Below are 26452 nucleotides of genomic sequence, written 5' to 3'. Positions count from 1 at the left end.
ACCCCAGCATGCTTTTGTGCGCACACACACACACACACACACACACACACACACAGCTTCAAGCTGCCAGCTCTTTTTCCCATTTTACCAAAATGATCAAGGGGCTGAGGAAATGTTTGGGACCTTAGTTGAGAACAAGGGCAGGTATAATGTGGGCTGTATCATCTGTACATTACAGAGAAAATGGGTAGAGAGAAATTTATCTCCCTCTGCCATCATCCTAGAACCAGGGCCAGCCAAAGAAGCTGAATGGTGGAAGGCCCAGGACGGACAAAATAAAGCACTTCTTCATATCATGAATAGTTAAAACTATAGAGCTCACTACCACAAAATGTGGTGATGGCCACAAACCTGGATGACTTTAAAGGGAGATTAGACAATTCATGGAACATAAGCTACCTATGGCTACTAGTCCTAATGGTTCTGTTCCACACCCCCAGTCAGAGGCTTCTGAATATCAGCTACTTGGGATTATGAACAGGAGAGCATTGTTGTGCTCATGTCATGCTTATGGGTTTCCCATAGGCATCTCACAGAGAAAACAGAATGCTGGACCAGTTCCAGCAGGGCTCTTCCTATAGCAGAAATTGCACAAGGCTCTTACCCGCAAAGTTAACTGCAACATAAGGAAGCTGCACAAACTGCAATATGGCAGTAAAACCACATCCAATCACCTGCTGTAACATTTCAGACTATGCTGATTCTTCAACCTGCTTTTTAAAGCTAATCAAACATGACCTTAACTCACTCTTCATGACACCTCTTTCATGCTACGGAATACGCAGTCAGAAACAAGAGACACCTAACGTTTTACCTGGGATTTTAAGGATCAAAACGTTAAACCTAGGCAGCAACTTGGGGAGCTAGCCAGATCATTTGACATCTAAATCAACACTTTCATGATCGGACAAGTTCTTTGATAATCCCTTCCCTGTAGTGAGGAAGTGCCCCATACTGCTGCCTGAGCAAAAGAGTGGGTTGGGTATATTTGCATCCATCATTTTTACAAGATTTTGGTGGAGCTCTCTACCAGGGATTAGTAGAGTCCCGAACACTGAAATGACTCACTGGGTTTGCCAACTAGTCGGTAAAAAGTTTACCTTGAAATGTTGGCCTTTTGCTAGGATCATCTTGCCAGCACTTTTGCATCAGTTTGATCAAGCTGTTACACGCATGAGGTCTGGATCTGGAGACAGCTGGCAACTCTGGGCGGTGGCCATTCACTACTTTCACCATAATATGTAGAATATTATTCTCTTCTGCAAAGGAAAAGGCACAAATTAATATTACTCTGAGAACTGAAGCAGCCTCGGACCAATATCTCAGATCACCTTAATCAGAGTCCTCTTTCCTGTTAGAGTTCTCTTTCTAGAAGAGAAAGAGGTATGCATTTCAACTGACTCAAGAGTCTCATAGATTAGGGTCTCTGGATCAGATGGTAATGGCAGAAGGTATGTTGCCTAGCTCCCTGCATACATTGTTTCAGGTTAAAGTCAAGGCTGCCTGCTCTTTACTTACCTGACGTTGAGGTCTGAACAGCTTGGCTAACTGTTAAGAGGACACTGGTGGATGCAACATGTCCCCATCTATTCATATGAGGGTAGATGCAATGACCCTTTTGTTCCTTATCAAGCCTGACACTCTATGGTCTCCAGTCTGGCTTTCAGTGCAGAAATAATAGCTGAGGCTTCCTCAAAGCTATGCATGAAAGGTGGTGTTGTTAAGCAGCTAGAACAGGTGTATAATCGGCAGTGATGAAGCTTGGGCATTCTGAAGGCTAGTCCCCTCAGGGTGGGCCTACACACATTTGAGGAGGACTTTTGTTTGATGTGCTCATCTAAAATATGATCCATTACACAAATATTTATTTGCTTACCTGAAAAGGGCTTTTTCTGTGTGAGAACTCCCCAGATAACAATGGAAAAGCTGCAAATAGAAACATCAGTTAATGTTAACTTTATAAAAATCATAGGATGCACTCTCTTCTTCTTGATTACTGTTAGGCTTTCTAGTGCTAATCATCTCAGGCCATCAACTAAAAATTTGGTATGATGCTATAATTGAAAAAGGGTCTCAAAAGAACATAAGAATTGTATTTGTAGACCAGACCAAGATCTATCCTGGTGCCATCCAGATATTTAATGGACTCCAAGTCCTGTTAGTTCTAGTCTTCTTGGTCAGTAGTCATGGATGATAGGAGTTGTAGTCCAACAACTTCCGGACAACCCTGTTCTAATTATGCCTTGTGTACAAAATTACTTTCTATTCCTTGTCCTGAATCTACAGCTGATCAACTTCACTTCTGGCGCACAGAAAGAGATGTTACACACCCATGGTGCTTGCACACTGCTTCTCCACAGCCTGTTGACAATGTCACCTTTGGGCTGGACGTTAATGAAACATGATCACTGAAACAGCACTTGCTACACAGTGCATAAACCTTGCTTTTAATGGCTCTCAAGTGGCTTGGCATGTTGAGGTGTGTAACCCAGATCAGCTTCACCCAGATGGCCCCAAAGAAAATTAGGAGGTCTGGAAAATGATCAACTGGGTTCCAACACTGCTCCCTAAAGAATCAAGAAATATCTGCAGGTGTGACCTTGGTTTTGCCAGTTCAAGAAGGAATTCAAACACAGAGGTTGATTTATCAAAATTTTGGTGAGCATGAGAAAAGTGCATTGCATTAAAGCTACAATGACTCCCTTAAGTATCTCCTAAGTTTTGAAGAGTTGGCCTTTGTGTCCTGTTTTGTTGATAAACAATTGCAACAATATGGTTAAACAAAATATCAATTCTAAGGATTTCCCAAGAGTTTAATTCTACCAGAGTTATCTAGCAAATACGGGCGAGAAATAGATGCACTGAGGAAGAAAAGTACAAACCTGTACACATCATGTTTAGTATCGAAGTACCGGGTCTTCTCTTTAATGCGTTCTGGGGGCAGGTATGCTATAGTGCCACAAAGCCCATCCATGCTGAGATCATGAGAATGTGAAAGGCCATTGCACTTGGCTAATCCAAAGTCTGAAATCTGATAAAGTTAAAAAAAAGAGTTCCAGTTAGAGTAGTCTGCAAAATCATTGCTGCATGTGTGGTTGCACAAACTCAAACACAGTGGTTTTGAGGACTGGAGACAGTTGGGCTTAAGTGCTTACTCTGGGCCTCACAAATCAGCACTGTTTGTGCCTCCCAAGCAAGAAAACATGCTGATGTCTGCTAAATGTTATGCAAGGAAATAATTTTAATAATAATAATAATAATAAAATAAATAAATAAATAAATAAATAAATAATAATAATAATATATTATTTATACCCTGCCCATCTGGCTGGGTTTCCCCAGCCACTCTGGGCAGCTTCCAACAAAATATTAAAATAAAATGGTCTGTTAAACTTTAAAAGCTTCCCTAAACAGGGCTGCCTTCAGATGTCTTCTAAAGTCTGGTAGATGTTTTTCTCTTTGACATCTGGTGGGAGGGCATTCCACAGGGCGGGTGCCACTACTGAGAAGGCCCTCTGATAGATATACACTGTAGAAATTGCAGCAACCTTGCATACCCAGGGAGTGACCAAAAAAAAAAGGGATTCTTCTTTCGAATAAAGATATGAAAGCAACAACTGGTGAGCATCAGGCAGATGGCTATGGAAAGAATAAGCAAGTAACAGCAAGCACTTCTTAAGAGTTCTCACACCCAATTATGTTTAAGTGTCAAAACAAAATAAATCCATAGATTTTCTTCCAGGATTTTGCTTAGGAGATTCAAAGGGAGGGAGCTGGCAAGAGACAAAAAGCTCAACAGCCTCATAAACAGAACTGTTAATGTTCCACACATTTGAAGCATTTCTGTACAAGGCTAAAGGCCTTATTATTCTACCTCCTGAGACACTTGGTTCCCCCCCCCAGCTATTTAGGAATGTAGTGCAAGACATTGCAAACCTAGGGAAATACTTAGGAGGAGTGACTTTATAGGTTAGGTGACTGTTGCACCAATGTGGATCACTTTAAGAGAGATTTATCTTTGTGGTTATGTACTTGGAACAAAATGATGTGCAACAGAGGCAAAAGAAAGAAAGAAAAAGGAAGGAAGGAAGGAAGGAAGGAAGGAAGGAAGGAAGGAAGGAAGGAAGGAAGGAAGGGAAGGTTACTAACTGCTTCTGGTTAAAGATTACTTTATTTTCATATGTAATTTGCCAACCCTGAAACTCAGGGAAAGTAATTTTTAATAAGTACACACCACTGCAAACCACTTACATTGTTTTTGATAAGTTAGTTGGCCTGATAGGAGAAATGACAGTATGGGTCGGGGGGAGAAAAAAAATCTACAGTGGTACCTCTACTTATGAATTTAATGCGTTCCGAACGCACATTCGTAAGTAGAAAAAATTTGTAAGTCGAATCCCATGGGAATGCATTGGGAGAAAAAATTAATAAGTCGAAGCAACCCTATCTAAAAATTCGTAAGTAGAAAAAATCCTATCTAAACCGCATCCAAGATGGCGGACGGAGCTCCATTCGTAAGTAGAAACATTTGTAAGTAGAGTTATTCGTAAGTAGAGGTACCACTGTAATGGGAAACAACAGCAAAGACGTTTCAGAAGTAGTTAGATGCACAGGGTGGAGAAGGAAGTGGGGAAAGATTCAATGTATTTGTCCCTGAATGTAAATATCCAGACACACCCTGAGTTCACATATTTTTGAAGCAAGAGCTTTTATCGTGATTCCTGAAGTCCCAGCTCAAACTTCAGCCAAGCCAAGGGGAGCAGGGCAAGGTAAACTACCAAAGGCTCATGTTTTAGATATGCCCCCCCTCCAGTCTCCCACACTGAGTGACAAAAGAGATTATTGTCTAAACTTTTGTATAATTTGATTTCAGCCATGCAATGGCACACAAATTTTTGGAGGACCCAGGTGCAAAAGTGACTAATTTTGGCATTATGAATCACTAGACAACGCAAACTCATCTTACAAGTCTCTGTTTTAAGCAAATTGTTATCATTATAATCAGAACACAGAAGTCAAGCTGCAGCTTTGAGCATATCAGAATGCTCTGACAACTAAATCAAACTGAGTTGTGCCTTCAAGGACTCTCCAAGCCTTGGCAAGAGAGCTGCATTCTGGAAGGAGTCGTGTGGGTTTGAAATTAGATGCTTTGAAGTAAGTTTCTAGCACTGAGCATGGCGTTTAGTCATACAGCTCCTATTAACATCAGTGGGAACCATGTAGCACACACAAAAATACAGTCATAAAAGAAGGGCTTTTAATTAGATTCAAGACACCTTCTGACATGCCTATGGGTGGCAGACAGTACAGCCAAATGCAGCAAAAATCCAAGAATTCTCCGAGATTTTTTTAACCTTTTTGCCACGTCTGGGGTATTTCTTTGAGAGGTTTTGATTTCTGCTGTACACCATCCAAATAAATGGATAAGGAGCAAAAGAAGAATTCCACTGCAGGAAGCCAACACCTCTATTTTGTATTCCATCCGGTAATCTGGATACCAGTTTGGATAGGCATGCACAGATTAGCCAAATTTTGAGGGCCTTGATTTCACCCTTTGTACAACTTCGGGTGCAAACATCAAAGTTCTATGGGAATTCTGCAACAGCCTCCCACACAACCAGGTAATAACATCTGGCAAAGAGAGAAATGAAACCAAGTATCAAATCCCCTTTACAAATAATGTGATCTCAGGCTATTAAAATTATTGCAGAGATATGTGTGAACAGCTACAGGGAGTGACTAACACTTGCAACACACATTCTTTGAACCCCATGGAAGAGAGACAAAAGCAACTTTAGTTACAGCAAGCTATGTCTCCTCACTCATATTTCCATGCAAAGCACAGCTTGGACACCTATTTTCAGCTAACCTGAACTCCTCGTTCAGCTGCTCTTGCCTGTTAAATAATATTGGCTGGAGCCCTATTCTGGAATGTTGCAACCCCTTACAAGAACTGCTTTCAGAAAAGCGAATCAAGATTGCTAGGGTGGGCCCGGGTGGTTGCTCTAGGGCTCCTTCCACCCCCAAGAACTCCAGCAACCACCAGAAGCTCTGAAGAGTCCTGCGTGTGCCCTGAGTATTTAGACTCCTGGAGACACCCTTGAACATTATGGCACCTGCCCCCTCCGTGTCTCCCAGTCTCAGTCCTACTCAGTGCCTCCTGCTTCCTTTCACCTCCTGCCTCTGTTCTTGCCACTCCCTCATCCCCACAGTCGCTATGCCTCAATGTAACTAAATTAAAGGATGCACCACTGGAATAATAAACTATTCTTCCCATTGCCTCTGTTTCCCCCCCTTCCTCAGCTGCTTGCCTGATTCTACGTTAGACTGGAAGGCCCTTCTTGGAGTAGGGACTGATGACACCTGTTCTTTAGATAGTGCCATGCACATAAAAGGCACTATAAAAATAAGCTAAACAAACAAACACACAACACGATCAACAACTTAGATCACAATCTAACCATAAGGCTGGAACTAGAGCAGCTTCAAAGGTTATAGAGCACAACTATGGAAGGTGCCAGGTGGGTTTCGGGTGGGGAATGAACAGAAAAGTCATTGGTAAGGAGTTTTATTGCACCGCACTCTAAGCCAAGGATAGCCTATCGAGTAATAAAGCTGGATTAAAAAGTAAGCCCTTCTGCTATGACTTCTGTGTGTTTAGTTGTCAGATATAAGCATGTGACTGGAGAGCTTTGAACTTGGATTCAAAAGGCACTTCTGCTTGTGAGCACTTTCTTTTGGAGAAGGGCATTACTTCTGTTCCCTTCTAAAAATCCCCCCCCCCACGCTATGGAGTTTCCTCCAAAACTCTGGAATCAGTTTTTGGGGTGAGAATTAAACACAAACCTCACAAATAAAATCAGAAACACATTTAAGTCCATTTCCAGGGGTGTAGTCTGGTGGGTTTTTGTTTTGTGCAACAGAGCCTTGTGGCACCTTAGTTTATTAGTCCTTAAGGTGCCAAAAGATGCTCTGTTGTTTTTACATCTAAGTAAAGAAAGGTATTCTGCTACTTTCATAAAAATGCATGGGACTTAAAACATCTATTGCACGGAACCGGCAATTATAAGTATGCAGTTATAATTGAATATTTATATATAAATATAACTGAATATAATGTTTATATATAATATCTGTAACCAAAGCAATTTCCTGTATTCTGGCAGTGTAGCATACCATAATGTTTTTGGGGGGAGCATCAAAGGTTGAGAAGATGAATTTTTAGAAAATTAAGGAGTTTTGAACTGGGAACAGAAACAAGCTCTAAACTCCTCATCCCCCAAGGAATCCAGGCATCACTGTAACTTTAATGCTGTGCAAATATCTAAAAATCTAGGGTGCAGGTCAGATATTAATGGGAAACCATGGCTCCCCACTGGTACATGAATGAGCTGTTTCAAGCACTGAACACACCAACTCCCTCCTGAACCATATCAATATGTTCCAAAACCAAACATAGGCTATTTTTTACAAAGATCTGTCTGTTCTCATTCACACCACAAGTAGCAAGATACTAAGCACATTACACAGGAACAGAATTTTGGCAATTAATTAGTTGAAAAAGAAACAGTGAAATCCGTTTTCAGCTCTAATAGTAATCTTTGTTTTAGTGGACTGCAGATGAGCCTCGGCACGTCTGAGCAAGTAATCAGGCTCTTATGGCAAGGAGAAGGGGCTTCTGCAGAATTTCCTTTCTATTTCTAAGAACATTGGCTTAGTTTTACATGTGAACCAAGGCTCCTTGTTAACAGTGATGGTTAGTTAAACAGGGCAGCTTCATAACCCATGGCCTGAAATAAGCTTGTTTGGCAAATTAACCTCTCTTTGTTGTGTTGTTATTAATTATTATTATTATATAACAACAACAACAACAACAACAATAATAATTTATACCCCACCCATCTGGCTGGATTTCCCCAGCCACTTTGGGCGGCCTCCAACAGAAGTATTAAAATACAATAATCTATTAAACATTAAAAGCTTCCCTAAACAGGGAAGCTGCAAGATGTTTGTTATATGCCACAATTCAAGATTATTTATGCACACCTGCACTAAAATATTCCATAAATGTATTTTATATAGAGGAAAGATGTTGGTTTGTAATACCACACTGCAACTAGCCATCTATGTAAAGAAAAACATGGGTATCAACCTTTACTTTTCCTCTTTACTTCCCCTAAAGAAGTATCATTATCATACAACCTCTTACACAAAGAGCTTTCAATTCTAAACATAAGATTGCTTACAGGCATGAGTTGGGATCTGTCTGTATGATCACCACAATAGCATTTTCTGAAAGTTGAATTATTATTATTTTAAAAAAACACCTTTGCAATATCTTGCTTTTTTTCTTTCCCGGTACTCATTTTTTTTTAAAAAAACTTTTAAAACAATGGAAAAGCTGTAACTGTGTTTAGAAAACAGTGACAAACTTTTAAAGCAGGGGTGGGTAACCTTTGGCCCTTCAGATGTTGGTGAACTACAACTTGTATCACTTCCGGCCATGCCGGCTTGTACGGATGGGAGCTGTAGTCCAACAACATCTAGAAAGCCAAAGGTTCCCCACTCCTGCTATAAAGCAAGGATAATATGTGACTTACTGAACTCACAATCAAGTTGCACGTCAAAGCAGAATTTGCACTGAAAGGCCCAGAGACAAACCTCTCCTTCAGTCTCATCATGACAATGATATGGCAAAAAAAAAAATGTGGGTCAAATAGCAATGGCCTAGGACATACCTTGACATGATAATGGCCATCAAGTAGTATGTTTGCTGGTTTAAGATCCAGGTGAAGCAGAGGTGGGGACATGCAATGAAGGAAGTTCATGCCCACAGCTGTTTCATGGATAATTCGGAATCGCAGGTCCCAGGGCAGCGGTTCTGCAGCCAGGAGCTTCTCCAGTGATCCTGTCTCCATGTACTCCATGACCAAGCCCACAGGCTCTTTACAGATGCCATAGACTGGAAGGATGTAGCGAAATTTTGCCATTTCCATCTTCTTGGCTTCTTCCAACAGTTCCATACGCTCCCTATGTAAAAAGGGTAAAGTGCAGGACTTTAGCATTTCAGTCATCTATTAGCGTCAAATTTTGTATGGGAAATTCTTCCGTTTTACTGATATTTAGTGCATACATTTTTATGTATCCATTAATGTATTCACAACCTTTGGCACAGCATTATGTCTGAAATGGAGATCATGGTTTGTTGTTGTCCAAACAAATCATGATCTGAAGCCAAGGTTTGTTCTTGCTTACCAGTTGTGATCTATGGGTTTGGTTATAATGCTAAGCCAAGGATTGTGGTTTGTTCCTCCCACTGACTAGTGGGGAAGACCAAAGGAGGAGTGAATCTCCTGTTCACAGCACACCATTATTATGCATGGCTTATCATGATATGCAACTCAGCCGCTGTGTTTTACAGAGCTGAAATTTAACTTCTCTGGAATTTCTAAGTTGTGTACATTTTATCAAGCCAAAATCATTTGTAAATGGGTTTCATATGAAAGCTGCAGGATGGTCTTACAGTTACTAATCTCATTTAGGTAGTTACGGAGAACTAGAATATGCACATAATTTTGGCTCATAAATTATCACCCTTTTGTCCAGGCAGCACAAAAAGGTTAAATAGATAAGAGTATTATAAAACTTCCCTTTGTGAAGCACTTAAAATATTCATCATGGTATTGAATTTTATCTGCACTACGATGAAAAAGTTAGGACACTGATCTGAAGTGAACTCTCCTAGGCTTCTACTCCCTAGATTTTAGATAGGCATGGGAACAAGCACTCTGAGAACAGGATGCCTCTTTGGTCTGCTCTAGAAAGATTCTTCTTGGGTTTTCAAGTATCTAAGACTTATTATCCACATTTTCATTCCAACCTTTTCCAAGAAGCACACGGAGGTTATTCTATTTTATTCTCACTGTAAACTATGGGGTAGGTTAGCAGAAGATAGTATGCATAACTTGTCCCCAAGTCATCTAGCAGTTTTCATGGTTACACTGAGTTACAGAGTTACGCTGAGCAAACTCCCAGATTCAGATGCCTAGCTAAGAGCCCCAAAGCTTTAGACTACCAATACAAATCTCCCTATTCCATAGTTTTGAAATTAGTTAGAGACCTCACGACTGCAGATGAAGGAGCAACAGGGAATAAAACTCAAGCAAAGCTATAATTTACAGTTTGTAAAGGACTGCAAAAAATAAATAAAATTGTGCTGTTTGCAGGCCCTGTTAGACACAAGCTCTTTCCATTTCCTGCTAGTGCTTCCATTTTAAGACATTTTATTCCACTGTTTAGGACCAAGGGAGAGAGTATAATTCAATGTAGCACAAAGTACAGGGGGTATGTATGCAAGGAATGAGGTCCACTCACACAACAGGACTTTCTCCTCCCACCATGTGCCCCCAGACATGTTCTAGGGCTTTTCCCCAACCCTCAAGAGCAGGGTTAAGTGGTGGGGCGTGCAGAAGAGGAGGGAAGGAAGAGCTCCGTTGAATGAGATGTTGCTTCCCACCCAAACAGCAGCTAAGTTGAGTCCAGCCCAGTGTGTAAGAGAAGATAGGGTTAAGAACACTATGATAAACAGAATCCAACCATGGTCTTTGTTGATGTGAAACACAATGAAGCTGATGTAACTTGAACATGGCTACACATAGCAAGATGAGAAGTCTGTTCAAGTCACTGCATTCACCTTACTTGAAAGCAACATAAAAATAGACTCATGGGTGACCTAAATACAAAAGCAAAAGTGTCCGTAAGACTCCTAGTATTTTCAAGTTTTCTATATTATTTGCTAAATGCCCCCAAAGATGCTATGAGGCCAAGTCCTCCTAATTCATCAAATGCCATTGTGTCAGCCCAAACGACTGTATGTGGCAGAAACAATCCAGTATTGTTCAAGAATTCAGTACATCAGACTTCAACAACTGGGTGCCCTCCAGCTGCTTTTGACTACAACTCCCATCAGCTGGAAGGCAGCAATTGGTGAAGGCATCAATACATAGTAACAAGGGGAAAGGGTTTTCCTACCTAAAATTGGGACAGAAGGGGATACTTATACAGTTGCCCCCGAAAAGAGTTTCATTTGAGAACGGTGAAAAATAAGTGAAATCAGTGCTAGGTAGCCAGTCATTAAATTAAATCTACAGTCATTAACTAGCAAGTCCATATCTAGAAGTAAGAATCTGGTGCAGTAATGTTGCCTTTAAGGACCAATGAGTCACATCAAGAAGGTTCAAACTAGAGAGATGCGTTGGAGTCTCCTTGGAGAGGAGACTTGGAGGCCCTTCTTTAGTTCTCCTCCCCACTTCAATACTACCGGTACAGACTGGGTGTGGGAACAGATGGTGGGGTCTCTTTCTAGTATCCAGTGTGGCTGCTATTACTGCCCTGAGGCACCTCTCTTTTAAGATAATTACTTTTGAAGAGAAACATCAGGGTGCTTTGACATGACAAGGAGGAAGGGAGTGTCAGTGAATGAGCAGCGCAGCCAACTCTTGCCCCTAAGCGTACATAACTCACAGAGCTCCAGCTAGCGTGGGATACAAACTGTAGAAAATCTCTGAATACTGAGGTGGAATTTGTGAAAGTGGGTGGGCAGTCGTAGACCGAACAGGCAAAATAAAAGCCACCACCAAGTCAAAGGCAAATTTACACACAATGTTAAATGAAAGCTGGTTCCTGGTTTTAGGGAGCCCTTGGGAGAGAGGCTCTCAAGCCCCTACCCGCAGTTCTCCTGCTCCTCACTGTTGCCCACCTACTTGACACACACCCCCTCTGGGCCCAATTCGGACCACCTCTGAGAGACAGAAGGCATAAGGACATACTGATCCTTGGTTCTCAAGCTACTTATTTACTTGCCATCTCCAAATGAGGGAGTAAACAGGTAGCTACAGCAAAGGGGAATGGCAGTAGGGGCAGAAGATCCCATGGACTGACCCTGGGATTCAACTGTGAGATGGAAAGGACATGTGCTGAATACTACATACTCATCTCCAGCCACTGACACTTTTTTGACTGGGGAAAGCCCAGTTCTGGGTCCAGTGGTGGGGAAAGAAGCAGGAAGCAACTTGATAGAAACTAAGAAAGGTAAAGTTTACCAATAATTTCCATATTAAACGACATTTGCCTTGAGGACTGCATAAATCTTGGAAGCTCTGTATGGGAGAGGAACTTGAAAAGGGAGATTATTGCTGTGGGCAAGAGAAAGCCAGTGGCCTCCAACTTCTGTATGAACAGAGGTTTGTTTCAGAAAGTTATTCCTTGCTTTATGCCTCGTTTGCCAAGTAAACAGAAAGGGGAACGAACTAGCATCCTAAATTGGATAGGTACAGTAGCCCTATTCAAGAGTTCACCTGAATGTGTGTGGGCAAAAAAAGGGGGGGAGGCAATGCATCCAAGCCCCCTCCTGAAATATCTTCATTTTGTATTTTACTACATTGAGAGGGAAAGGTCTGAAGGGAGGTCCTAAGCACATTAAGCTAAACTTGCTTAAAATCATCCTTTTGATCAGGAATCCTGCTTAACAGGGGTCCTGGTCACAAAGAGGAGTCTAAGTGGATTCACGAGAACACACTTCTGCTCCACTTTAGATGTTCCATCTCAATGCAGGAAAGTCTGAAAGAGGAACGAGCATGCGCAGGGATGTTGGTGGCAGGACCGGTGCGCGCGCTTTCCCTCCATTCCAAATTTTATACCACACATATTCACACCGAGTGCATGAAGAGGGCTTCAGAATATTAGCTATCAAATATTCTCAATTTTCCCATCACACTGAGGACTACTAAAGTGTCCCGAGGACACCACGTGTGCCTAACTGAACAACGATGAAAGATACCTGCACTCACTTGGTTGACATTGCTCAAGTTCTAAGCACAGGGCACAGCTTGTCAAAAGCTTTTAATGGCAAGGTCCTGTTCCATTATCCCTAGTGATATGTATCTATTCTCCTTGATTAAATATAATAAAGGACAAACATGTTCATCTCACTTTTGCACCTTTTCATCTCAGTCTTAACACAATGGAGGTATCTAACAAAGTAATAAAGAGTAGGCACACTAAGAATCAATGGGCTTAAATTCCGAAATATATCTAATCCTAACCTATCACCCAAGAAGATAATGTTTAGAGTATCACAGACATCTAGCTCTCTTCAGGTGCCCTCATAATGTCCCCCCCCCGCCACCTCTGCACATTCAGCAAAACATCTGGAAGGGACCTTTGCACTCGTCCAGCTATATCTGCAAGATCCTGAGCACATGGAAGCTGTCAATGTGCTGAAATCCTTTTCAGATGTGCCACTGAATCTGAGGAGGTCAGCATGCACAATCCCACTCTCTGCACATTGAGTGAAGGTGGGTTTTGAAAATGTGAAATGGCCTCTTTCCAATGCCATAATTCTAATTTCCCCTTAGTCTTTCAGACTAACATTAAGCAGATAACAGAAAAGCCCATGCGGCTAAAAGTATTTCTCCTGAATTAACACTTTTCTCCCTATCCAGAATGCTGAATGACTGGGAAATTCCATGGGGGCCAATAGTCACGGAATGTTATTTATTTTCCAGGTGTAAAATTCCTACCATTGAAAAAGAAAGAAGTCTTCAACATGGATCTAATTTTCTAATGCGTAAGTAGCTGTAAACAGTCACACTCCAAATCAGCCTACGCATGCTTTGTATGGGGGATAGATTATATTTTTGTCAATTGATTTCCCCCAATCAGCAGCAAGACTACAGCTGTGTACACACTTTGGCTTTAAAGCATGTTCAAAACACATTCTTTCCCTCAAAGAATTATGGGCACTGTAGATTGTTAAGGGTTGTTGGGAACTAACTCTGTGAGGGGTAAACTAGCCCAGAATTATTTGTGGGAAAGGATGTACAGTATTTTGAATGTGCTTTAAAGGTTCGGTACGTGCACAGCCTACCTGTTGGACAAAATCCATGGATCAGGTGATCCATCAAATATGTGTAATAATCAGAAAAGCTTTTAAAGGAACCCCTAAGGTACGCCGCCTTACTTCTTCTGCATCCCTCCCGTTCCCTCTTAGAAAGTTTTATTGTTCCCTTTGCATTGTTCGAATATGTATCTCCTTTATTATAACACCCAAAGGATTGTACTCTAAAATTTGCAATTATAAAAACTTGCTAGGCAAGCTTTAAAAGTACATGTTTCTAGCATGTACTTCCTGAGAGAAGCCAGTTAAATGCTTCATTATTACTCCAAAGAGAGGAGATAATGATCCCACAGTAGTCAGTAAAATATATACTGCATATATATGCAAATGATCAGGACATTAAAATACTCAACTTGGAGATCTCTATCAATAATAATTACTCCACTTATTTAATTTTTCCAGCAAAAAAAAGATCAACTTTATCTATATACCTGTGCACATTCCAATACAGGACCCAAGCCGAACCTGCAAGAATATATTATCTGCGTTGGGACAAGGAAATCTGCTTTGTCTCCTAGCAATTGTTGCTAGTTTTGAGGGGTTTTTTGCATGACTCCTGTGCATATCCTAAAGTACTGAGAGGCACGAGTTCTAAATCCTGTGAGTGTTCCGGCAAAAAAAAGAGTGTCTACTTATGGGAATTTCTTTTTGAAAAAAAAGTGCCATATAAACATTCACACATAACACCAAACCACGGTCTACTGTTAGAAAAATGAGCTGCAGCAAACCTCAGGCTCTCAGATTTCCTCTCCCAATCTGGAGAGGTCAGGAGAAGTTATTAAGCTTTCGTTCTCTTTTTAAGTAAACTGTGGGTTGTTGTGGACAGACAAACTGTGATCAATCTCAAAGAAACAAACTGAAAACCATGATCTATGTAGATGTCTGGTTTCAATAAACCACAGTTAAGGTTAAGCACGTCTAGGTTTGGATGTCATAACAAGCTGCAGTTAATAAAAAAATGAAAACTTCTGAATTTCCCTTGCAGCAACCTTGAAGGAGAAGAGGGGAGGTTGAGTGCAGGAGCCCAAGGATTAATGTGGCTCCTCCTTGTAAGACAACCAAATTTAAGAACTCTTATGTAAGGTAGAACACGCAAGAGCAAAAAACATGGAAGGGCAATGAAAAGGAGAGCAGGGCCCCCAAACTAGGAAATGAGGTTTAGCGAATCAGAAAGGGAATTTATTTTTCTAAAGTACTAAAAACTGCCCCAAGGCTTCCCTAATTTCATTGTTTTGAAAACACATTTTGAATAGGAGGAGACAATATGCTTTTCTCTATTAGGTATAACTGAATAACTGAATGAAAAGCTGTATTCCCTTCCTTATTTGCCTCTCAAGAAAAATACAGTGGCACCTCGACTTACGAATGCCTCGACAACCGAATTTTTCGACTTTTGAATGCGGCAAATGGCCACACGCTTATGAATTTCTCGACATCCGAATGGAAACCGTGGTGGTTTTAGATAGGGTTTTTTTAGATGGGGTTGCTTCGACTTACGAATTTTTCCGTTTCCAATGCATTCCTATGGGAAATCGCGTTTCCAGTGGCGCTTTTCGACTTACGAATTTTTGACCTATGAAGGTGCCTTCGGAACGGATTAAATTCGTAAGTCGAGGCACCACTGTATTTTGGTGTTTGTTCCTCTTCATGTCTCATTCACTTTTAGGCACATGAAACACATTTCAGTTTCCTGATTATAATCCTTTTTTTTCCTGTTTGCATTATCCTTCTAACATCAGTGTGTCTCTATGGAGAAGAGAACTGTAGAATAAAGGTAACTCTCTGCCTCTTCTTCAAGTGGGCTCCAAGCTGAGCTCCTCCTGGCTTTGCAACTGCAATGCCAGGTGTGAGTACTGATTCAACCTTCAGTCTTATCCTACCAAGGTGTACAACCGTGATTACGGATATTCTTCTACATCTAAGTCATGATTAAGCATAAAAGCAAAAATAGATTTGAGTTTGTGGTTTGTGACTATGACTCAAAAGGCAACTGGATCAAAGGGGAAGGGGGGGAATACTACCATACCGTATATACATAGTATATGGGATGAGGAGCTGGGCAGGCATCAGATGTTGTGGGACAGCAGCTCCCATCATCCCTGACCCCTGGCCGTGCTGGGTGGGTCTGATGGGAGTTGGGAGTCCACAATATCTGCAGGGCCACAGGGTTCCTATAGCTGACAGCATATTTTAAGGGGATTGGTGAAAGGGCTCCAGAGAAGCAGCAACTAGGCTACAATGAATACACTGGGAGAAATGGAAATAATGAAAAGTTTTGAAAAATAACATCTCTGCCAACTTGCATTTAACTGAGGCATTTTGCAACATAATGAAAAGGTGTCTATCTATTTACTGCCATTAAAAAAGAAAACCCACCACAAAAGCTTTTAGGGCTTAATTTTGCTTTTGCTTTGCTTTTTACAAGGAGCCAAGTGGCTTCCTGTTACACTGTGAAGGCTTGCAGGGCTAAGTGCTTTGCAGCTGATTGACCATCATCATCAGTCTGTTCTCAAAGAAGAGCTGTTTCCAGAGATCCCCAGCTCCTACCCAAATTCGCAGGCCACATTCCTGATACTAACAAAGTTAATTTTTACAACATGATGTCAGGGGGAAATCCTTGATAAATGGAAGGGATCTTAGCACTCGCTTTCCCAATTGCTGCTGCTGCTTCTATTTTACCATCCTCCCCAGTGCAGTGCTCTGAGTGGACCTAGCTGCTGTGACATAATAAGGCACAGCAGCTGGTGGAAAGGAGTAGGCAGCAACGTTGCTGTGCAGTGTCCAATTCTCAAAGGTCCCATGCAGAACTGTAATTGCCTAGATATTATCTAGCTTTAAAAAGCAATAAAGTTGTGCCTTAGTTGCCCATGGCAACCTGGCTCATGTGATATAAAAAAACACAGCACACAGATGTTTATATGCTGTGATCTTATTGTCTTGGACTCTGGATTTTAAGAGGGGGAATTCCTTATTTAAAAATAATTGCACCCAGGGAGAATTATTTCAAGCATAATAGCTTTGGCTTTCTTTCTGAGCCCCCCCCCCAAAAAAAACCAGACTGCCCCGAAAGTAGTCTTGCTCCCAGTTCCAGCCTACAACTCTCACAGCCTAAATAGTTTGGGGATGGCAACAATATTCCAATAGTGACCTTGGTGAGAAAGTCATGGTAAATTTCAGCATAGGCCAAACACAAATACAGAGATACCTCTGAACACTTATGAAGTTAGAATGGTAGTCACAACACGCACATACTGTGATCTTACCCACTACTGGGCTACATCTCCTCTCTCCAAGGAAGCTCACTTGGTTGGTCACCATGAGAAGATGGTGGACTAGATGAGGCTCTGGTCTGATCTTGTCTTGTTCTGAACTAGCAAGCTGCTTCCTGGGCTCAAAGAGCATTTCAATACAGCTCCACTCTGTCCGCCTCAACACTCATCTGTCTGAGATGCCATTCATCATTAGTCATGCTGTGTGGCATTTACTCTATGAAAAACTCTCTCAACTGTAGAGAAGCAATCTCTAGTTCATAACAAACACACACAAACAAGAGTCAACGATTATGTCTCTCTCCTCCATTCTTAGGCAGTGACCTTCGGAGAGATAAAAAGAAGACCCACACAAAGAGAGGATGAGAACCTGTAGACACTGGCACATCATCCATGGAAATCAAATCACATTAAGTGGAACCCCCAGTTGTAAATCTATGACAAGTCGCACAAAGAAAAGAAAAGAACCCAACGACTCACTTAGAGAAGAATTATCAACCATACAAATTAATCTAGTAGCAACTTGGCTATACAAGGGTTTGATACCGTGACACAGATAGGCCATCAGGAAACTATCCCTCCATTATAACCCAGCCTTTCTCCACTCCCCACCCCAGGCACAGGCCTTTGTGTTTTTCTAATATCACAATGGGCCTAAAGAGAAGATCCTGCTTGCATGCCATTTCATTTGTTTGCACTTCAAAAGAAAGCACCCAAAGCACTTTCTGCTTTGGTGGTGCCTACTTTGACCTCTGGAGCTGCAACGGGCAAAGCTTAGCAGCACAAGCCACCACATGCCCTGATTGAGGTAGGGCCTATAATGTGCTGGGAACTGCTCCCAGCCAAGAGTGCATGACGTTTAACTCGGTGAGCATGAAGTTCTTACCACTAGCCTGCCCAAAGTGGTTAAACCCCATCATTACCACCATCATCAACACCACAGTAGGCCCACCCAGTACACTGTAGGCAAGAAGCACCGCAGACAGACTGTTGGAGGTGTCCCTCGCTTCTTTCTGCTTGAAGTTCGGCGAAGGTCATTAGTTATACACAACAGGTTTAGCAACTATATTTAGTCACCATTATTGCATACAGTTATGAAGGAGCGAGGTGATCGTGGCCAGAGCCATCCAAGACCCCACTTCAAAGTAGCCTTTAAAAAGCAGCTCTTGAGGCATTAAAGTAACCAGCTTCTAATTCTTTTTGGAAAGTATTGCAGTCCTGCCCAGCTAGGCAGGGGAGGGGGGAGGAATCTTCTAATCCTTCATTTACCTAGATAAAGTTTTTAGCATCATGGTTTATTCATTACTGAATCACACATTGTTCTTTCCAAATCCAAGATCAGCTTACTTCCTACAGCGAGGCATTTTTTAGAAACAAAAATATTCATTGTCCCTCTAAGCTGTACGAGCAAACAGGTACAGGCACTATTGCAACAGGAGTCATGATACAAAAGGACAAGTTAGCCAGAACTTTCCTTCACGTTATTATCGAACGCTTTTTTTTACATAATGAGAGAATATAATGTGATTTTTCACTATGGAAGGGGAAACCTTCTTAGCTTGAGGGCCACAGTCCTTTCTGTGGCTAGAGGCAGAAGTGGCCAAGCTAAAGGATGCGGCCCTCACCTTTAAATAGTAGGATACATCCCAGCCTGCCAACACAATATATACACATACACACACACCATCACAATTTCTTCATCCAGGCAAGCAAGATACATTATCACAGTTCAAGAACACATTCCTTGAACAGACAAACACACAAGAAGGGTGCAGAGCAAGGTCAAGGAAGGGTGGGTAGGTCCTGACAAGAGGGTGTGGCCTAGGGCTTGACATTTGGTCCCTAGGCCAGAGGTTCCCAATATGGACTATCTCCAAACAACAGGACTTTCAAATCCTTCAGCTAGCAATCTCCACAACTGGAAAACACACACACACACACACACACACACACACACACACACACGATGATTTCCTTCAGAACACTGCAAGTCCAGAAATATGTACAGAAATATTAAGAATAGATTCAGGAAGAGGAAACAATTAAAAATGATGGTGGAGAGCTACATGCTACAGTATTTGAGAACATGCACATTTCTTGTGTCACAAAAAGGTGCTCATTTTATATCTCTATGCCCACTTAGGGCTTGCACTTTTCCCAGAGATATTTCAGGAATGGTATTTTTAAGCATTCTTGCCTCCATCGAAATAGAAGCAGCCAAGCTAAGTCTTCAACAAAACTAACACTGGTAGAACACTCCTGGTGTTACCTCCCACTAGAAGTCAATCATAGAGTTGGAAGGGTCCACAAGGGTCATCTAGTCCAACCCCCTGCAATGCAGGAATCTCAACTCAAGCATCCATGACAGATGGCTACCTAACCTCTGCTTTAAAAACCTCCAAGGAAGGAGAGCCCACCATCTACTGAGGGAGACTATTCCACTCGTACAGCCCCCATTATTAACAGACACTTACTACATACGCCAGTGAACAGAAGAGCTCTTCCATGGCTAGAAAGTGAACTCGTATACCCAGTGTGGGTGACTTACACAGCGTGTTCAAACTTTCCACATTCATCTACCTGCTGTGGGCCTCTTGCAAAACGGCAGAGAATCAGGGATGTGCTTTCTGGAACACTCCAAGGATAAGCTGGGCAACAGCAAGATCTGTTATGTACTGTACAGCCTGGCAACATACTGCAATGAATTATCAATAATAGTGGGCAACTGGATTTCGGGCGATTTGTCTTATGGATACCGTCAACGAACCCCATGATTCTGTGGAGCTACCTGTCTTAGGCCAGGATATGGTTTCTGTCAACAGAGATCATTGCACTTGAGATCAAATAGTTTCCCCCGCTCCAAATCAGGATGGGAGAATGTGCCCTTCCCTAAAATAAAGGGCTTGGCATTTGAAGCTATATTCTTTCATCTTGTTGCACACTATGGTATGGGTTCTACAGCTTGACCTGTGGGGGCAGGTGAGTAGATGGGCAGACAGAGAACTGGGCTAGATCACCCCAGTGGTTCCTTTTTCAATACTTTGCTGTTAGCAGCGTTGTGTCAGAATCAATATTTTTAACATATGAAAAGCATTTAAATGTACAGTGGCTAGGTCTTGTACCAAAAGTGCTTTTCCCTGACCTCCAGAGGTAGGGGTCAAATATTTTAGTCTAGATATTGCTCAAAAATCATAACTGAATAGTGAGTACCAAGTGTCTGGAACATTTTGCAATAAGCATGACAACTTAGCAATCAAATTCCATTGTAGCAGTTTAAAGTGATGTCTGAGTGATGTAGCTAAATTGACATATTCACATATATAAGCCCAAGTTTTCAAAAGCGGTAAGAGATTTTTGAAACCAGTGTTTGCAGACACGTTGGTCCTGCAATACAATATCAATGCTCTACGCACTCAAAGTGTTTAGTATTTCCCTCTGATGCTTGTTTTTCCAAGAACTACCCAAGCTCTGAAAATTAGGATACATATAAAAATATGACTATAACACATTTAGGGCACTCTATACACATCATCCACCTGCTGTGAGATGTTGCAAACTGCAGGGACTCTGCAGTGTGATTTAGAGTTCATGTAGAGCGAAAGTAATATATATATCCATCAAATATACATCAAATGAGGGATGACTTTTACAGGTTTGTTAAAGCTTTGTTCAGCAGACTTTAGTACAGCATATAAATGTGAAGATAGTGATCGGTTTCATATTTTTGATGCCTACAAAGTTGCCCCAAGAGAATGAGCTATGCTCGGGGGTAGAATCCCAAAATTAGAAAACTTCACAGGTTCTCAGATCAGAAGCCAAATATTTGTGATCTGTTGCTAAAAACAGCTCAAGGTATCACATTGAAGCCTTATACCAGGTCAGATTATTTGTCCACCTGGCTCTAACTATCATCAGGTCTCCAGGGTTCTTCCCACATTTTCCCATTACCTTGCTACCTGATTCTGAGGTGCCAGGGACTGAACCAACCTGGGATCTTCTCCATGCAAAACAAGTGTTCTGTCCCACAGAACTATGGTTACCACTGAGGAAGCCCACCAAGCACAGTGACAACTTGCTTCTGAGGAGATCTGAATAAGGGTATGCTTTTAATTTCCAGAATTGACAATTTCTAAATGGCAGCTCAGGGCTTTTGCTGATGATTTCTGGGATAAAATGATGCAACACAAGGTTATCTGGCAGCCCAACATTACATGGAAGCAAAACAAACCCCAACAGGATTTGCTTTCAAATACATTTAGGACCAACGCAGGCTGCATTTTGCAACCTAGTCTCATGTGTGAAGCAGCAAGTGACCCCTACAGCAAGAATTTTAGGCTGGATTAAGACTTAATTTGCAAATGGGTTGTTTAGATCTTGCAAACAGTCAACTGGCAACAAGATTTTTGTTTAATCCTATGGGAAGAAGGGCGAGAAATAAATTTAATAAATAAATATCAAATTTGCTGCAGAAATGGTAAATCTCTCTATATATTTTTAATAGGGCCTTTTTTCTACCAACAATGTCATATGGTCCATGCAAAAAAACTTGCACGCATGAGGAACACCGACCTTGTTGTTTAGTCGTGTCCGACTCTTTGTGACCCCACGGACCATAGCACGCCAGGCACTCCTGGCACCGACCTTGCAACACCCTAAATTAGTTCCACTGAAATTAATGTCACACCATGAGTAACTTTTCACACTCATTTCTGTGGGGTCCAAGTGCAACGAAACTTTTTAGTCTGGATCCAACCCGTTGTTGCTAACCATTCATTCAAGTTGTTACAGGTAGGTAGCCCTGTTGGTCTGACGTAGTCGAAACAAAAAATAATTAAAAAATCATTCCAGTAGCACCTTAGAGACCAACTAAGTTTGTCATAGGTATGAGCTTTCGTGTGTATGCACACTTCAGCCTTTTCCAAACCCACCGACGCAAACCAGCTTCGACCCAGAAAACCGGGGGTGGGGGTTACATCTTCCTTCGCCTCCACCGTTTCCGTTGCACGCCACCCTTGCAGAACAGCCGGTCCTTTCTGCAGAACTCCGAAGCACAACTCTGCAGGCAGCGACAAGCCGATCGCTCCCAGCGTCCCGTACTGTTGCCAACGCGTTTTGCTTATAAATGCAGCCTCCTTTTCATTAAGCGAGTGCATTACAAAGGGGCCATTACCGCAAATCTGCAGGCAAATTGGCCTCGCGGTGCAAAAGTGCCCTTTGTAAGCAAACGTATTGCATGCGCGGCGGCGTATAATGAAAATAATCGTTTCACAAGCGAGGAGCAAACAACCGGAGGCAGCGAGCGAACCGGAGCTGCATATGCTGGGACGGGACAGGACCGTGGGAAGCGGATGGTGCCCCTTTCAAAGTGTTTCTGCTTCGCTTTCATGGAGCCGAACTGTTTCGCCAAAAGGCCCTTCAAGTGGAACGATGGCGTGGCAGCCTGCCAAATCGCCCTCTGAGTAGAACCACTGACTTCAATGGGTCTACTCCGAGTAGGACTTAGTTGGAAAGCATACATGGGGTTTTAATGCACACAAGTCTTTTCTTTTATTTCCTATCCCTTTCCTTACTTCAGGCGGCTCAGCAAACTGAAATTAACTCTGCACCTTTCCTAGGCTGCGCAAAGCAAACCAGCCGAAGGAGGGAAATAAGACGGGTGTTTTTTTTCGTCCTAGCTTCCTCTCTACGCCATCCGAGCCGCACAAGAGATAGGCTTTTAACTACCAGACTTCCTTAAGAAGTCGATGACACAATCAGGACAAATTCCTTGCATAAAGCGAAGCCTCGCATAGGAAAGCAGCGCCGTCTTTAAAACTGCAAATTACTAGCATATTTTTACGCGCGCGCGCACCGCGCTGCCCCGGACCCCGAACTAAGCAACAAGAAACGAAAATGCGAACATCTCAACCAAAGCGGATTTTCAATACAAAACAACACTTTATATTAAGTTCTCAAACCCAGCAGCAGACCTGTCTAAAACGTGCTTTTGACCAAACGGAGAATTCTTTCCTAGCTAGCAGCAGCCCAGGACTGCAGCTGGGCTCAGCGTGGGAAGTTACCAAGGGGTGGGGTGCGTGTGCAAGCAGGTTTGCCGTTTACGACTTGCAGCGCCACCCTGAGTGTGCCTCCTCAGAAGTAAGCCCAGCAGATCTGGCTCCCTCGGTCCCTGGTGGTTCGACACCTGCACGACTCCGCGCGGCAGTCTCGAGGGCAACGGGACCGTCCACCCCCCGCCGGCAGCCCCCTCTGGAAACCAAGGGAACCGCTCCAAAGGTCACAACGCAGCCCGGGCAGCCTTTCAACGGGTTCGCCGCGGCGCCCTTCGCGCGTATTCTGGACTGCACTTGCAAAACGACGCCCAAAAATAAAATAAAATTGCGCCACTTCTAGTTGACAAGACACCCCCCACCCACAAGCAGCTGGAACCCAACTCAGGGGTCCCGACTCCTCCGCTGCCAAGCGAGCCGAGCTCGCGATCCTTCCCCGCTTCGGTCGGGGAAGTCCAACCAGGCGGCGCGCCTCCCTCCTCCTCCCCGACGCCCAGCCCGGCGACGCGGGCAGCCCGACGGGCCCTTACTTCTCATCCACATGCAAGCTGGGCGAGCACTTGATGGCGAGCCAGGTTTTCCAGTGGATGTGGCGGACTTTGTAAACCTGCCCGAAGCCTCCCGAGCCGATCTTCTCCCAGCTGCCGAACTCGCTGGCGTCGAAGGTTTTCAGCAGCCCCATGGGCCACGCGGAGCGGCCCTCCTTCTCCATACGGCCCCCGGATTCTTCCCCCAGTGTGACAGCCGGACGACTCGCCCCCCGCGCGAGACACACCTGAACTGCACGGCCTCCCTTCGCGGACTGAGCGCCCTCCCATCTGGCGGCGCCGTCTCCTTTCCCCAGGTGACTCAAGGTGTGCTCATTCGCCAGGCCCTGACGTCACTTCCGGCGTTCAGCAAAGTCGAGCGGCCCCAAAGGGAACTGCCAGGCGAAAGCGCAGGGGTGGCATCAGCCTGGCTGGGCGGTTGCAAGATTTGCGCGCTGGGGGTGGAAGGCAGCTTCCCCGCGGGAAGGAGAGACCACTCCGAAGCGCCTCTGGAGAAACTTGCACGGCTCCCGCTCTTTAGGGTGAAAACGGGAGTGTGCGAAGGGATGTAGCTCCCAGGTTCAGTCTCCTTCGCCTCCAGAAAAGGTTAAGAATGGCCCCACCCAGGAGTGCCAACTTGAATAAAATATTGGGGGGGGGAGGTAAGCCCCGGCCCCCGGCCCGCATAATCGATCACAAGACACAGCACCCGCACATCATTTGAATGATATAAAAAAAAATCCTTCAGTAGCACCTTAAAGACCAACTAAGTTTTTATTTTGGTATGAGCTTTCGTGTGCATGCACACTTCATCAGATACACTGAAACATTTGAATGGCAATGCTCATCAACTTTTTTTGGGGGGGGCAGCCCCCACGAATATTTTAGGGGGCTGCCCGAAGGGAACTCAACCCCTAGGTGTTGGCTGCTATGGCCCCATCTGATAGTCCCTCAAGACCGGTGAATTACTAGCAGATCTGTAATGGACCATCCGCACATCATTCCGATTTATTGTGGTTCTGCAATGCATCCCTCATGTTGGTGTGTTATTGGTGCGCTGTAGCAAAACAAAAGTGGAGCCGCCACTGCCACCACCCAGAACATTCAGAGTACCAAAGGTTACCCGGCAGCTATCAGGCACGCACCTATTGCAAAGGAAGTGGTTTTATTTGTTGTTCATTTAATGTCCTAACTTTCTCCCAGCACAGTACCCCAGGTCACAACATGCATTAAAAACAGGTGCAGGTTAAAAACACACCTATCAGTTGTATTTTTAAAGAAACAAGTAAATTGTTATATTAAAAACCACTGAATCCATGCAATTTAAAACCACTTAAAAGCACAAGAGAAGAAAATATACAACAACACCCACTATTAAAAGACCCTGGCCTGCTGCAAAACAAAAACCCCTCTTTGCCTTCTGGCAACAGGAAAGCAGAGAGGGAGTCTAGCCTTCTGCAGAAGGGAGCTCCACAGTCTGGAAGCAGCTACCTAGGAGGCCCTCTCTTGTGTCCTTACCAAATATGTCTGCGAGGGTGGTAAAACTGCTGCTATTTAAAAAATGTTTTTACTCTGTGTTCCCTGTCCCACCCCTGCTTTACACAAACTGCTGTTGTTTAAAACCAGCTACTATCCCCCCCCCCTTTGTATACTTCCCCCTTCTCATTCCCGTGCCATGGTCATGGCTCTTGTCAACCTGCCTTCTCTTTTGCTCCTCTCTGCAAACCCAGGATTGTGGTGAGGCAGTACAAATCTTCCAATGTGGGATGCATAATGGCAGCCTTCCATATTTTATGTATATAGGAAGAAAAGGAAATAATGGATGCAGTGTATCACACCACTATTATTGGCAGCCTTCATTCATTTCAGTAAATAGCAGTTTCTACATAGTGCAAGTTAGTAAACAGAAGCCATATAGCACCAACATATGGTGTTATCTTGCCATTCCTCCCGCCCCATTTGCTCCAGATGGTTGGGGGGGGGGCTTACTGGAGCAGATTTTAAGGGATTGCAGGGAGAGCAGTTGCCAATTTGTTTCCAGTTCCAATATAATGTGCTCATGTTGACCTTTAAATCCCTTAAATGGTTTGGGATCAAGTTAGTGGCATTTGACCACAGAGTTGACATGAGTTTCTTCAAATGCGAGCAAGCCCTTTTGTGTTCTTTATTTGCATTTCTGTAACCTTTTTATGTGTGAGGTTACGTGCACAGATTTCAAAGTGTTTTGTTTACAGCTCCTTGGTTTGAGCTCACACCCACCCACAATGCATGTAATTTTGAGCAAGCCTTGTAAAGCCAAACTCACTCTGTGTTTTATTGATGCCCACCTTCAGCGTCCTCTTGTTGTGCTTGCCTTAGGAATTGCAAGGTCCAGGAAGCAGAAGCACAGTAATCCACCTCACAGAGCTGAACTGTTGTATGTTTCAACATGTTTATGCAGATAACAAGTGCTCTTCAAACCAAAGAACATGGAAAGATGAGACAAATGGCCTTTGTAGTTAAAACAGAAACAATAAACTAAGAAGTACCGACACCCCTCCTCAGGGCTAGTATGTTTTTCTGATGGTTTGATAATTACAAGACTCTTAGTAGACAGAGACAGAAAATGGGAGAGTAGGGATGGCAGAATATGCCCATTTTGGTGTCTCTGAG

The 26452-nt window shown here is 43.1% G+C and overlaps 1 protein-coding gene across 1 annotated transcript in view; it reads right to left on the bottom strand.

Moving 5' to 3' along the window:
• RIPK4 (receptor interacting serine/threonine kinase 4) overlaps positions 1-24164 on the bottom strand; it is a 28651-nt gene extending 4487 nt beyond the window's left edge. Inside the window, exons 1-5 of the mRNA XM_035115444.3 lie at positions 23804-24164; positions 8739-9030; positions 2883-3031; positions 1877-1926; positions 1101-1259 (exon numbers count right to left, since the gene is read on the bottom strand). Of these exons, the coding sequence (XP_034971335.1) occupies positions 1101-1259; positions 1877-1926; positions 2883-3031; positions 8739-9030; positions 23804-23985 (832 nt within the window). The 5' untranslated portion in view covers positions 23986-24164. The remainder of the gene's footprint in view (positions 1-1100; positions 1260-1876; positions 1927-2882; positions 3032-8738; positions 9031-23803) is intronic.
• Positions 24165-26452: the final 2288 nt, after the last annotated feature.

This window comes from Zootoca vivipara, chromosome 4 (genome assembly GCF_965207765.1).
Source record: "Zootoca vivipara chromosome 4, rZooViv2.hap1.1, whole genome shotgun sequence".
Lineage (NCBI taxonomy): Eukaryota > Metazoa > Chordata > Lepidosauria > Squamata > Lacertidae > Zootoca > Zootoca vivipara.
Note: the sequence above shows the minus strand (reverse complement) of the source record. Positions and strands in the feature narration are given on the sequence as shown.